A 14,364-nucleotide genomic window follows, 5' to 3' on the forward strand; every position below is an offset into this window, starting at 1 on the left:
TCGAATGAGGAAAGGAAGGAAGGAAGGAGGAAAGGAAGCTTTGCAGCTCCAATTAGTTGCTCCTTATTCTCTTTCATCTTGTCAGTGGGGCGTATAGAGGCTAACCTCTCCTGTCCTGTCCAAGGCCAACGAGCTAGAGAGAGAGAGAGGGGAGAGAGAGAGAGGGGAGAGAGAAGGGGGGGAGAGGGGAGAGAGTGAGAGAGAGAAAAGGGGGAGATGGGGGAGAGAGTGAGAGAGAGAAAAGGGGGAGATAGGGGGAGAGAGAGATTTTGTATTTTTTTGTATTTATTGTGGATCAACATTAGCTGCTGCCAAGGCAAAATTAAGGCAGCTAAACTCTCCTGTCCTGTCCAAGGCCAACAAGATAGAGAGAGACTTAATCTCCAAAGTACACTTTGGCAATATGTACATTGTTATGTCATGCCAATAAAGCAAATTTAATTAAATTTAATTGAGAGAGAGGGGGAGAGAGAGAGGGGGGGAGGTACATGTTACGCAGACCATTTGTCAGTGGTTAAACCCCTCTACGGGCTCAGGTTGCTGTGACCAGCTGCAGTGCCACAATGGACCCTAACCCTGACCCTTCCTTAACCCCTATTCCTGACCCTTCCTTAACCCCTAACCCTGACCCTTCCTTAACCCCTAACCCTGACCCTTCCTTAACCCCTAACCCTGACCCTTCCTTAACCCCTATCCCTGACCCTTCCTTAACCCCTATTCCTGACCCTTCCTTAACCCCTATCCCTGACCCTTCCTTAACCCCTATCCCTGACCCTTCCTTAACCCCTATCCCTGACCCTTCCTTAACCCCTATCCCTGACCCTTCCTTAACCCCTATCCCTGTCCCTTCCTTAACCCCTATCCCTGGGCCTTCCTTAAGCCCTATCCCTGGCCCTTCCTTAACCCCTATCCCTGGGCCTTCCTTAACCCCTATCCCTGGCCCTTCCTTAACCCCTATCCCTGGCCCTTCCTTAACCCCTATCCCTGACCCTTCCTTAAACCCTATCCCTGGCCATTCCTTAACCCCTATCCCTGACCCTTCCTTAACCCCTATCCATATCCATATCCCTGTCCCTTCCTTAACCCCTATCCCTGGCCCTTCCTTAAACCCTATCCCTGACCCTTCCTTAACCCCTATCCCTGGGCCTTCCTTAGCCCTATCCCTGGCCCTTCCTTAACCCCTATCCCTGACCCATCACCACTGTCTGATTAAGGTTGTGCCTGTCCGTCTGCACACGCCAGGTTGAGCGTATCTTTTTCCTTTCTTTAATCCAGGCTGATTTTTGACAGACAAAGGAGGGGATAGGACATGAGACAAAGAAATACCATTAGAAAGAGCACCATGCTTGAAATACCTTCCCTTGACTTGTAGATGATGATGGCGTAGTTGATTGACTGTTCAGATGCAAGAAACATTATTCTGGAAGTTTACCTTATTTCCACAAGTGTTCTCTAATACTTTTTCCTAGATGATGGTACCTTATATATCTTGTAGGACAAGAGTATCAAGATCTTACAAGATCCTCTAAGATATTAAACAAGATTGTCACCAGGGTAATGGCTCATTTTCTCATTCAGGTCTGGGTAGAGTTACCACCAAGACATACTTGGCATTTCAATTTTTTTACACAGGGGCACGTGATGTCGTGCTATAAGATTTGAGTCTCACATCTCTCTGTGTGTCTGTCTGTTGCCTGGGGCCGCTGCCAAACAGCAGATGCAGGAAATGGAAACAAGTCGTCTGGTTATAAGGAACGGATCCAGCTGGTCTGCTCCACAGCACAGGACAGTTCATTCAGTCACTAGAGGGTAACTAACTCAATGGGAAGAGGGAGAATTATGAATTATAAAGAGTGTGAGATAATTGTATCCCCATCGTTTATTAATTAATTAACTGATTTAGCCCAGTTATAGAAATACAAAACTACAGGTATCCTGACCAACACTGTTATGTGAAAATTACGATGTAATATTGTGTATAATTCATGGTCATTTCAGCACTTTTGAAGTGAAGTTAGCTTGTACAGTAGATATTGGATCATTTCTCACCAGGTACAATGTTCCTCTTTGAAATGAATGCATTACACATGATCCTAACTCGGGAGCTATAAATGTCAAAACTTGCTCCATAATTTGTTGTGGCAGTAATGCACCTAATAATGTGCACACCGCCATAAAATCTAAACGAAGAAGAGGAAAATAGAACTTGTTGCTCCGTAACTTGTTGCTCCGTAACTTGTTGCTCCGTAACTTGTTGCCCCGTAACTTGTTGCTCCGTAACTTGTCACTTCTGTACTTGTTGCTCCATGACTTGTTGCTCCATGACTTGCTGCTTCATATCTTGTTGCTCCATAACTTGTTGCTCCATAACTTGTTGCTTCATAACTTGTTACTTCTGTACTTGTTGCTCCATAAGTTGTTGCTCCATAAGTTGTTGCACCGTAACTTGTTGCACCGTAACTTGTTGCTCCATAACTTGTTGCTCCGTAACTTGTTGCTCCGTAACTTGTTGCTCAGTTACTTGTCACTTCTGTACTTGTTGCTCCATGACTTGTTGCTCCATGACTTGTTGCTCCATAACTTGTTGCTCCGTAACTTGTTGCTCAGTTACTTGTCACTTCTGTACTTGTTGCTCCATGACTTGTTGCTCCGTAACTTGTTGCACCGTAACTTGTTGCACCGTAACTTGTTGCATCATAACTTGTTGCACCATAACTTGTTGCACCATAACTTATTGCTCCATAACTTGTTGCTCCATGACTTGTTGCTCCGTAACTTGTTGCATCATAACTTGTTGCACCATAACTTGTTGCACCATAACTTATTGCTCCATAACTTGTTGCTCCGTAACTTGTTGCTCCGTAACTTGTTTCTCCATTACTTGTCACTTCTGTACTTGTTGCTCCGTAACTTGTTGCTCCATGACTTGTTGCTCCGTAACTTGTTGCTCCGTAGCTTGTTGCACCGTAACTTGTTGCACCGTAACTTGTTGCTCCGTAACTTGTTGCACCGTAACTTGTTGCACCATAACTTGTTGCACCATAACTTGTTGCTCCATAACTTGTTGCTCCGTAACTTGTTGCTCCGTAACTTGTTGCTCCGTAAGTTGTTGCTTCGTAACTTGTTGCTCCGTAACTTGTCACTTCTGTACTTGTTGCTTCATGACTTGTTGCTCCATGACTTGTTGCTCCTTGACTTGTTGCTCCGTAACTTGTTGCTTCATACATTTTTGCTCCGTAACTTGTTGCTCCGTAACTTGTCACTTCTGTACTTGTTGCTCCATGACTTGTTGCTCCATGACTTGTTGCTCCGTAAGTTGTTGCACCGTAACTTGTTGCACTGTAACTTGTTGCTCCGTAACTTGTTGCTCCGTAACTTGTCACTTCTGTACTTGTTGCTCCATGACTTGTTGCTCCGTAACTTGTTGCACCATAACTTGTTGCACCGTAACTTGTTGCTCCGTAACTTGTTGCTCCGTAACTTGTTGCTCCGTAACTTGTTGCTCCGTAACTTGTCACTTCTGTACTTGTCGCTTCATCACTTGTTGCTCCATGACTTGTTGCTCCATAACTTGTTGCTTCATACATTTTTGCTCCGTAACTTGTTGCTCCATAACTTGTTACTTATGTACTTGTTGCTCCATAACTTGTTGCTCCGTAACTTGTTGCTTCATAACGTGTTGCTCCATAACTTGTTACTTCTGTACTTGTTGCTCCATGACTTGTTGCTCCATGACTTGTTGCTCCGTAACTTGTTGCTTCATACATTTTTGCTCCGTAACTTGTTGCTCCATAACTTGTTACCTCTGTACTTGTTGCTCCATAACTTGCTGCTTCATAACTTGTTGCTCCATAACTTGTTGCTCCATAACTTGTTGCTCCATAACTTGTTACTTATGTACTTGTTGCTCCATAACTTGTTGCTCCATAACTTGTTGCTTCATAACTTGTTGCTCCATAACTTGTTACTTCTGTACTTGTTGCTCCATAACTTGTTGCTTCATAACTTGTTGCTTCATAACTTGTTGCTCCATAACTTGTTACTTCTCTACTTGTTGCTCCTTAACTTGTTGCTCCATGACTTGTTGCTCCATGACTTGTTGCTCCATGACTTGTTGCTTCATAATTTGTTGCTTCATGACTTGTTGCTTCATAACTTGTTGCTCCATAACTTGTTACTTCTCTACTTGTTGCTTCTTAACTTGTTGCTCCATGACTTGTTGCTCCATGACTTGTTGCTCCATGACTTGTTGCTCCATGACTTGTTGCTTCATAACTTGTTGCTTCATGACTTGTTACTTCTGTACTTGTTGCTCCATAACTTGTTGCTTCATAACTTGTTGCTTCAAAACTTTCTGCTCCATAACTTGTTGCTCCATAACTTGTTGCTCCAAAACTTGTTACTTCTGTACTTGTTGCTCCTTAACTTGTTGCTTCATAACTTGTTGCTCCATAACTTGTTACTTCTCTACTTGTTGCTCCTTAACTTGTTGCTCCATGACTTGTTGCTCCATGACTTGTTGCTCCATGACTTGTTGCTTCATAACTTGTTGCTTCATGACTTGTTGCTTCATGACTTGTTGCTTCATGACTTGTTGCTCCATAACTTGTTGCTTCTGTACTTGTTGCTCCTTATCTTGTTGCTTCATAACTTGTTGCTTCATAACTTGTTGCTTCATAACTTGTTGCTCCATAACTTGTTACTTCTGTACTTGTTGCTCTTTAACTTGTTGCGTCATAACTTGTTGCTTCATAACTTGTTGCTCCATGACTTGTTGCTTCATAACTTGTTGCTTCATGACTTGTTGCTTCATGACTTGTTGCTTCATGACTTGTTGCTCCATAACTTGTTGCTTCTGTACTTGTTGCTCCTTATCTTGTTGCTTCATAACTTGTTGCTTCATAACTTGTTGCTTCATAACTTGTTGCTCCATAACTTGTTACTTCTGTACTTGTTGCTCTTTAACTTGTTGCGTCATAACTTGTTGCTTCATAACTTGTTGCTCCATGACTTGTTGCTCCTAATCAACAACAATGCCAATCAAACCTCATGTGATCAGATATTGGCTGATTGAATGTTAAAAGATGAATGGATTAGTGTCTTAACTGTTTCTGTCACATGAGCTGAGTTTCACTCTGAAATAGGAGTCCCTAAATGTAGGCATTGCTTTCCTGGTGTTCCCTTTCATAGCATGCACAAGCCAGAAAGGAAACAAAGCAAGCAGCCACTTTACCTAAGCCTCCTGTATTTGATTGCCAAATACTACTACCTATGCATTCAGTCTTGGCCTAGACCTCTGGCTGCCAAATATTGCTACCCATCCACTCACACTTGGGTAGAAGCCAAATGCTCCTGAAGATGGCAAGGAGGGATCACTGAAGATGACAAGGAGGGATCACACGAAGATGACAAGGAGGGATCACTGAAGATGACAAGGAGGGATCACTGAAGATGACAAGGAGGGATCACTGAAGATGACAAGGAGGGATCACACGAAGATGACAAGGAGGGATCACACGAAGATGACAAGGAGGCATCACTGAAGATGACAAGGAGGGATCACTGAAGATGACAAGGAGGGATCACACGAAGATGACAAGGAGGGATCACACGAAGATGACAAGGAGGGATCACACGAAGATGACAAGGAGGGATTATACGAAGATGACAAGGAGGGATCACTGAAGATGACAAGGAGGGATCACTGAAGATGACAAGGAGGGATCACTGAAGATGACAAGGAGGGATCACTGAAGATGACAAGGAGGGATCACACAAAGATGACAAGGAGGGATCACTGAAGATGACAAGGAGGGATCACACGAAGATGACAAGGAGGGATCACTGAAGATGACAAGGAGGGATCACTGAAGATGACAAGGAGGGATCACTGAAGATGACAAGGAGGGATCACTGAAGATGACAAGCAGAACTGCTGTTTCTGACTGCTGCTCTATGACGAGGACAAGAGAGTTTTTAGCACAAGAGCAAGGTTTTGCGTGCCGTCTTGTGACAGAGGGGCTTGTCTCTGTTGGTGAAAGAGAGTCAACCTGTATCTGGCAAAGCCTCAAAGTCGGGATAGAGGAGCTAGAACTTTAAAGTCGGGATAGAGGAGCGAGAACTTTAAATTCGGGATAGAGGAGCTAGAACTTCAAGGTCGGGATAGAGGAGCTAGAACTTCAAAGTCGGGATAGAGGAGCTAGAACTTTAAATTCGGGATAGAAGAGCTAGAACTTTAAATTCGGGATAGAGGAGCTAGAACGTTAAAGTCGGGATAGAGGAGCTAGAGCTAGCAAGGCTTTTGAAGTCCCTGGACAGTCCCATTCAACCCTTAAAAAAATCCCTCTATCACTTTGTTAAGTCGTCTGAATGGCTCAGTTAGCTAGCATAACAAAAACAGTATCTTATCGACCACTTATATGATCAGGGATATTTCAAACATTTGTGCATCAAGATGAAATATACAAACGTTTATGAACACATCTATAACAGTTTTAGATGCTAGATGCAAAGGGAGAGGCAAACTCATCCACTGCTTGTAGTTTTCAGAGGCCAGTCACCCAACTGTCATCTTGTGCTTGTCTATCATAGTGAGGTACATATTTACCTCTTCCTCGGTGGACCCTGAGGTATCCACATACTCGGAGGGAAAGTTATTTTTCAACTGGGCAGGTATTTCCTAACCCTTCCTCTGCCTTCATCCATCATTAAACCACAGGAGGTTGGTGGCACCTTAATTGGGGAGGATGGGCCCGTGGTAATGGCTGGAGCGGAATAAGTGGAACGGTATCAAACAAATCGGGGTTTTTTTTGCATTTGATGCCATTCCATTTGCTCCGTTCCAGCCATCATTATGATCCGTCCTCCCCTCAGCAGCCTGCTGTGTTACATATTACATCCATTTGTTGGTCTTTTGTAATCTGGTTCTAATGACATCACACAGTGATACTGCCTTTCAAAAATATATCTGCCAAAAAAGTGTTTCGGTTTGAACCTGACGTCTCCAAAGCAAAATGGAAGCCAGCAAGCCCTGCTCCTCTGAGGCTGGTTTTGTCTGTCAAAACAGGGGTCTATGTGAAGCAGGAAGACTTCAGTCCAGCAGCAGACAAAACACAGGAGATCACAAGTCTGTAGGAGAGCTGGGTCTGTCTGAAAGTAAAGTTCCCATACAGGTTCAAATACAAGAAAGGGTGTTCCGGTCATAGTTTGGAAAGGGAGGTGGATTGTTTTGTGTTGTTGCCACTATTTTATAGTTCTACATTCTTGTCCTTAGATTCAGGGTCACTGAAAACCACAAGTATCCAGGAGCTTGATAAAGGGCTAAAGAAGTGGTACAATTAGACAAAAGATTATAAACTGCTGCTGATACCTGGTCTCTGTCTCGTATGGGTTTGCATAATGAGAGTTAGTCCGACACTTCCTATTGAGATGTTTGTTCTACTCATATACAACTGCATTGTTTTAATAAACAGGGGAGGTGCGGAGGTGAAGGGTGGAGGGTTGAATGGCACAAAAGAGGAACAGTAACTCATCTACAATATCCAGAACCACTACCCTACTACTGCTACCCTTCAAGGCACTTAACAATGTGGGACTATTCTTTCCTTTCAAACAGGAAGTAGCCTCAATGTGCCTTTCCTGGTCACTACTTTTAAATGAATAATTCAATAAATAAATGGATTATTAAATGGTGTGACCGGGGTTGACTCTTTACTTTCCCACCAACGTCCCCCCCCTCCGTGTCAACTTTTACATCCCTCCTCCCTCGGCGGTACATAGCTTCTCCGTCCCAAATGGTAACCTACTGGCTATAAAGTGCACTACATTTGAGCAGGGCCTCCCCTCTGGTCTTGACAGACTTTAGTTACACTCCTCACCATTGACATTATTGTAAAACATGCAGACAAGGGTAGTGGAGAAGTTTGTATCAAACGAATGTGTGTGATTTTGTATAAAGTGTTATTTCAGACTACTCACAATAATTCCCATTTTATGTAAACGTACGTTGTATTTTTGCGGGTTATATCGATACATTATTGTTAATACAATCTTTTGAGTCATCCTTGAAAATGAGTCAATTCTTAAAAATGTAACTGGAGTTATGTGACTCATTTTCTCTCTCTTACTCTGCCAGTTTAATAGGAAGTGAATCAGATCACTCAGCTGCCAGAATAGATCAAACACACGCACGCATCCACAGCAATGACTCCAGAGTCCAGACTGCAGAAGTTGACATTAGTGTCAATCTTCCTGAACCGTAAACGTAGGAATTTTCCATGGAACTCGGTTTAGTGCATTTGTTTCTCTCCGTTATTCCTCTCTTCTCTTAAAGACACGTGGCTCGATGGAGGGGTGTTATTGTCATTTATTTCCATTTCCTTTCTTCCAAAACTGGGTTTTATCATTGTGACATGATGACAGGGGAGTTAAACGAGACACTGTTAAAAATCTGTCAAACAAAGTTTCTTTCCCCATAATTCTTTTTTCCTCAGAGCAGACCTGTGATTAAAGCACGACTATAGATTCCCTGATTAACTATAATGTCTGTCACTGATGATAATGTCCTGTCGCTAATGATAATGTCTGTCACTAATGATAATGTCTGTCACTAATGATAATGTCTGTCACTAATGAAATATTGGTTTGTTGGGTCTTTAGTTTGTATTTCTAGGGTGACCAGTGCCTTCCATTGCCCGCCAGGTGCATCTGGTTGGCTAATCAAGGTTGTGCCAATGAATTTTTTTTAAGCAGAACGCTTCCTCCCGTCAACAGATTGTTTTGGAAAGTTGGTGTGCATTTGGAGGATGAGAGCGACAGCACAAATCCAGAGAGTCTTAAAATGGTTGCACAGTGATAACTGCAATTTACTGTCTATCGAATTTAATTCACATTTGAACGCAGATGTCGGTTGAGCTGTATCTGAAAATCCAATGACCTGACTGCGGGGACTTACGTTCAGTCACAAGAGCACTAGTGAGGTCGGGGACTGATGTTTGGCGATTAGGCCTGGCTCGCAGTCAACGTTCCAATTCATCCCAAAGGTGTTTGATGGGGTTGAGGTTAGGGCTGTGTGCAGGCCAGTCAAGTTCTTCCACACCGATCTCAACAAAACCATTTCTGTATAGACCTCGCTTTGTGCATGGGGGCATTGTCATAGTGGAACAGGAAAAGGCCTTCCCTAAACTGTTGCCACAAATTTGGGAGCACAGAATTGTCTAGAATGTCATTGTATGCTGTAGGTTTAAGATTTCCCTTCGCTAGGCCCCTTATTTCCAGTTAGAACCATGAAAAGCAGCCCAGACCATTATTCCTCCTCCAATACTCTTTAGAGTTGGCACTATGCATTCGGGCAGGTAGTGCTCTTCTGGCATGCGCAAAACCCAGATTTGTCCGTCGGACTGCCAGATAGTGAAGCGTGATTCATCCCTACAGATAACGTGCTTCCACTTTACACCACTCCAGCTAACGTTTGGCATTGCGCATGGTGATCTTAGGCTTGTGTGCAGCTGCTCGGCCATGGAAACCCATTTCATGAAGCTCCCCTGACGAACAGTTCTTGTGCTGACGTTGCTTCCAGAGGCAGTTTGGAACTCAGTAGTGAGTGCCCATCGTCTCAAATACATTTTGGCCAAAACACTTGCAGACTCAAGGGATCACTATTGAACACATCAGCAAGTGGCCACTTGATAAAGGGCTTAGGGGGCAAGTGTTCGTACAGCTTCTCAAATTCTGAATCATTTTAATCTGTAACAAATATTATTGCTGCTGTTTTTTGATCACAGTAAGACTATTTCATCTGGGAAATAGGATGCCCGTTTATTCCCTTTATGTATAGAGTTGTGCATTATAGAACCGGTAAAGGTTACACTGAGATCTACTCTCCTCCTCCTTGGGCACGCCAACCTGAGTGAGTGCAGTGGGCCTGCTGATTGTTTAATGTGTGTATATGATTGTGTATGCTACAACGTAGAACACTAAAATGTTGCTATGGAAACTTAACCTGGAGATGTGTCATTGCGCAATTCCCTGAAAGTATAAGATTGCCTGTTGTGCAGAGACCATTGAAAGGAACTGACTATGTTTGAAACTTAAATTATTAAATTGTTGAATATCTTTTGGAGACTAAAACTCAATTTGCACTCAATATCACACTAGAGAAACATGTAAATGCAGAGGGAAATCAGCAATTAAAACACTTGATACTGTGGAGGATTGAGAAGTAGCCCAAAGTTTGACCTCTGATCATACTTGAAATACAACAATCAATTCTAATGGTCTTACAGTTACAGTAGCTGTAGTTGATTGGAAACCAGAGAGACAACATGCATCGAGAGACTAGTCAAAGAACACATCAAATCCTCCCTCCCTGACATACTCAACCCTCTCCAATTCGCCTACCGCCCTGACAGATCCACGGACGACGCAATCTCCATTGCACTGCACACAGCACACTGCCCACTGCCCTCACCCACCTGGACAAAAGGAATGCATATGTGAGGATCATGTTTGTCAACTGCAGCTCTCCTTCAAAACCATATTGCCCTCTGAGCATACCACAAAGCTCACGGCTCTGGCCCTGAACACCTCCCTGTGCAACTGGGTCTTGAACTTCCTGATGGGCCATCCCCACGTAGTGAAGGTAGGCAACATCAAATCAAAATCAAATCAAAGAAATGTTTATTTGTCACATGCGCTGAATAGTTACTTACAAGCCATTAACCAACAATGCACGACAGCGACTCTTCAACCTCAGGAGGCTGAAGAAATTTGGCCCTTCCCCGAGGGCCATCACAGTGTTCTACAGGTGCACCATCGAGAGCATGTGTACGACAACTCCGATGCCGATGAACGCAAGGCTCTACAGAGGTTTGTAAGCTCAGCCGAACGCACCAATAGGTGCACACTGCCTGCCCTTCAGCACACCTACAACACCAGGTGTCGCAGGAAAGCCAAGAAGTTCATCAAGGACCTCAGCCACCCGAGCCACGGCCTGTTCTCCCCGCTTCTATCCCTCAGATGCAGGCAGTGGCAATTTTAGCATGTAAATCCTGGTGGGGCAAACAAAAATAGTTTTTTCGATGCATGCCAGCGAAGCCACTACACAACACGATACCAAACAATACATTAATTGCACTATAATGGTGACAAACGATGCCCACAAACTGTTAGGGCCTACATAAAGTTGTCCCAACTTGCAATGCTTACAAGACAATTTTGGACCTTGTGCTGTGCTCACTTGAACAGGAAGATGGCGCGGCGGTCATTCTTGTGGGCAAATTTTGTCTTCAAACTTTGTCATTAAAGTCTGGCATTCTCTGGATTTATGGTGCTTTCAAGACAACTGGAAGTTCTGAAAAAAACAAAGTCGAATCATGATGTCAGTGATCTTCAGGTTGGAGCTCTAGAAAGAGGCCAGAGTTCCCGACTTGGAATTCCGAGTTGGATTTTTCCCAGTCAGAGATTGTATTTTTCAGAGTTCACAGTTGTTTTGAATTCACTGGGGTCTTTGAGTTCCCATTTCCAAGTTTTTGCTTTTCAACGCTAGCAGTTAGCCACTGATTCCTTCCAAACCACTCATTGTTGAATTTGTGATTTCCAACTCGTTGTGTAATGTTTATGTCCAATGGCCGATGAACACCAATATGTTTTATCTATAATTTATCTTCATATGCCAAGGATTCAAAAGGAATTGCCAGTAGATTGTCGACGTAATTCATGATGATGACGGCTTGTCTAACCCACTAGCTAAGATTTTAAAAGTATGATGTTCACATGAACATCAATCAAAAATGATTTGACTTAATTTTATCTGTGGCCAATGACCTTAGGCCTTCTTGGATGGGCACTTCTAATGTACATCTACAGCAGCACACAAGGGGCTTGAATTTTCTAGCTCGCCCCATAGATTTTCCGGTGACGTAGTGTCCCCATGAGTGACAGAACACTGAGCCAATCATGGCTCAACTAGAGAACATTACCAACCCCTACACTCCGTATTTTCCGCTGGCTGCCCCCCCCACAAAAAGCACAGGTGGACTTGTTAAAGTACTGCTGTGCGGTTTGTTGCTAATGTTACTTTGCTACCTGTCAACTTTACATTTTTTTATTACCGTTTTATATATATATATTTTTTCCCTCGCTCAACTTTTTCATTAAACTTTTTCACCCTGGACTCTTTATCTGGACATGGCTCTACAGGACGTCCACCAGCCGAAGCTAAGTAGTAACATTAACATTATGCCTTCTAATTCCAGTTGCTGTACTCATAATATACAGGAGAACGAGCGCCTTATGGTGAGGATAGCCATGCTGCAAGCCCAGCTTCAGATGCAATCGTTAGGCAAGGGTAATTTAAGTGTAGGAAAGGATGAAACTATCTGTACCAATAAGTACAGATAGTAGTATAAATCCCCTCGCGCAGTCCCTGCAGCCGGACAATTTTCTCGTGGCTTCTGGAAGGAAATGTTGTAGGAATGCTCAACCGGTGTCGCTCAACCGGTGTCGCTCATTCAGCGACAGAAACTTTCAACCGGATCACCCCATTAATCAATGAGTCGGAGTCAGAGGCCAAGCCTTCTCTGGTCTCTCCTCCAACGCCGAAGTGTCCCACCATTAGCTCTGACAAATTGAAAACCCTAGTCATTGGCGACTCCATTACCCGCAATATTATACATAAATATAATCATCCAGGGATCATACACTGTTTACCAGGGGGCAGGACTACCGACGTTAAAGCTGATCTGAAGATGGTGCTGGCTGAAGCTAAAACTGCTGAGTGTAGAGAGTATAGAGATATTGTTATTCACGTCGGCACCAACGATGTTAGGATGAGACAGTCAGAGGTCACCAAGCGCAACATAGCTTCAGCGTGTAAATCAGCTAGAAAGATGTGTCGGCATCGATTAATTGTCTCTGCCCCCCTCCCAGTTAGGGGGAGGGATGAGCTCTACAGCAGTCTCACAACTCCATTGCTGGTTGAAAACTGTTTTCTGCCCCCTCCCAAAGGATAGAATTTGTACATAATTGGCCCTCTTTCTGGGATTCACGCTCAAACAAGACCAAGCCTGGCCTGCTCAGAGGAGTGACGAACTCCCTCCTAGCTGGAGGGGTGCTCTCATCTTATCTATGAACATAGACAGGGTTCTAACTTCTCTAGCTCCGCAATGAGATAGGGTGCAGGCCAGGCAGCAGGCTGTTAGCCAGCTATCACCATTGAGACCGTGTCTGTGCCTCGATCTATGTTGGGCAAAACTAAACATGGCATTGTTCGCCTTAGCAATCTCACTGGAATAAAGACCTCCCCCATTCCTGTCATTATTGAAAGAGATTGTGATATCTCACATCTCAAAATAGGGCTACTTAATGTTAGATCCCTCACTTCCAATACAGTTATAGTCAATTAACTAATCACTGATCATAATCTTGATGTGATTGGCCTGACGGAAATATGGTTTAAGCCTGAGGAATTTACTGTGTTAAATGAGTCCTCTCCTCCTCGTTATACTAGTGACCATAACCTCATACATCCCACAAAAGTGCATGTGTTGCTAACATTTACGATAGCAAATTTCAATTTACCCCCCCAAAAATGATTGTGTTTTCATCTTTTGAGCTTCTAGTCATGAAATCTATGCAGCCTACTCAATCACTTTTTATAGATACTGTTTATAGGCCTCCTGGGCCATATACAGTGTTCCTCACTGAGTTCCCTGAATTCCTATCGGACCTTGTAGTCATGACCGATAATATTCTAATATTTGGTGACTTTAATATTCACATGGAAAAGTCCACAGACCCACTCCAAAAGGATTTCGGAACCATCATCGACTCAGTGGGTTTTGTCCAACATGTCTCCGGACCTCCTCACTGACATAGTCATACTCTGGACCTAGTTTTGTCCCGTGGAATAAATATTGTGGATCTTACTGTTTTTCATCATAATCCTGGACTATCGGACCACCATTTTATTACGTTTGCAATCGCAACAAATAATCTGCTCAGACCCCAACCAAGGACCATCAAAAGCCGTGCTATAAATTCTCGGACAACCCAAAGATTCCTTGATGCCCTTCAAGACTCCCTCCACCTACCCAAGGATGTCAGAGTACAAAAATAGGTTACCCACTTAACTGAGGAACTACATTTAACCTTGCGTAATACCCTAGATGCAGTCACACCCTTAAAAACAAAAAACATTTGTCATAAAAAACTAGCTCCCTGGTATACAGAAAATACAAGCGTCCAGAAAATTGGAACGGAAATGGCGTTACACCAAACTGGAAGTCTTCCGACTAGCTTGGAAGACCACACAGTATCGAAGAGCCCTCATGGCTGCCAGGACCTAGGAGACAATCAAGTTCTTTT

The 14,364-nt window shown here is 43.5% G+C and overlaps 1 protein-coding gene across 1 annotated transcript; it reads right to left on the minus strand.

The window, feature by feature from the left end:
- Positions 1 to 2,389: 2,389 nt before the first annotated feature.
- Positions 2,390 to 3,050, minus strand: LOC115200892 (zinc finger protein 853-like). The gene is made up of 2 exons (XM_029764007.1): positions 2,897 to 3,050; positions 2,390 to 2,497 (listed from the first exon to the last, which is right to left on the minus strand). The coding sequence occupies exons 1-2, from the start codon at positions 3,041 to 3,043 to the stop codon at positions 2,390 to 2,392; spliced, it is 255 nt and encodes an 84-aa protein (XP_029619867.1). The 5' UTR covers positions 3,044 to 3,050.
- Positions 3,051 to 14,364: the final 11,314 nt, after the last annotated feature.

Source organism: Salmo trutta, chromosome 10, assembly GCF_901001165.1.
Source record: "Salmo trutta chromosome 10, fSalTru1.1, whole genome shotgun sequence".
Taxonomy (NCBI): Eukaryota; Metazoa; Chordata; class Actinopteri; order Salmoniformes; family Salmonidae; genus Salmo; species Salmo trutta.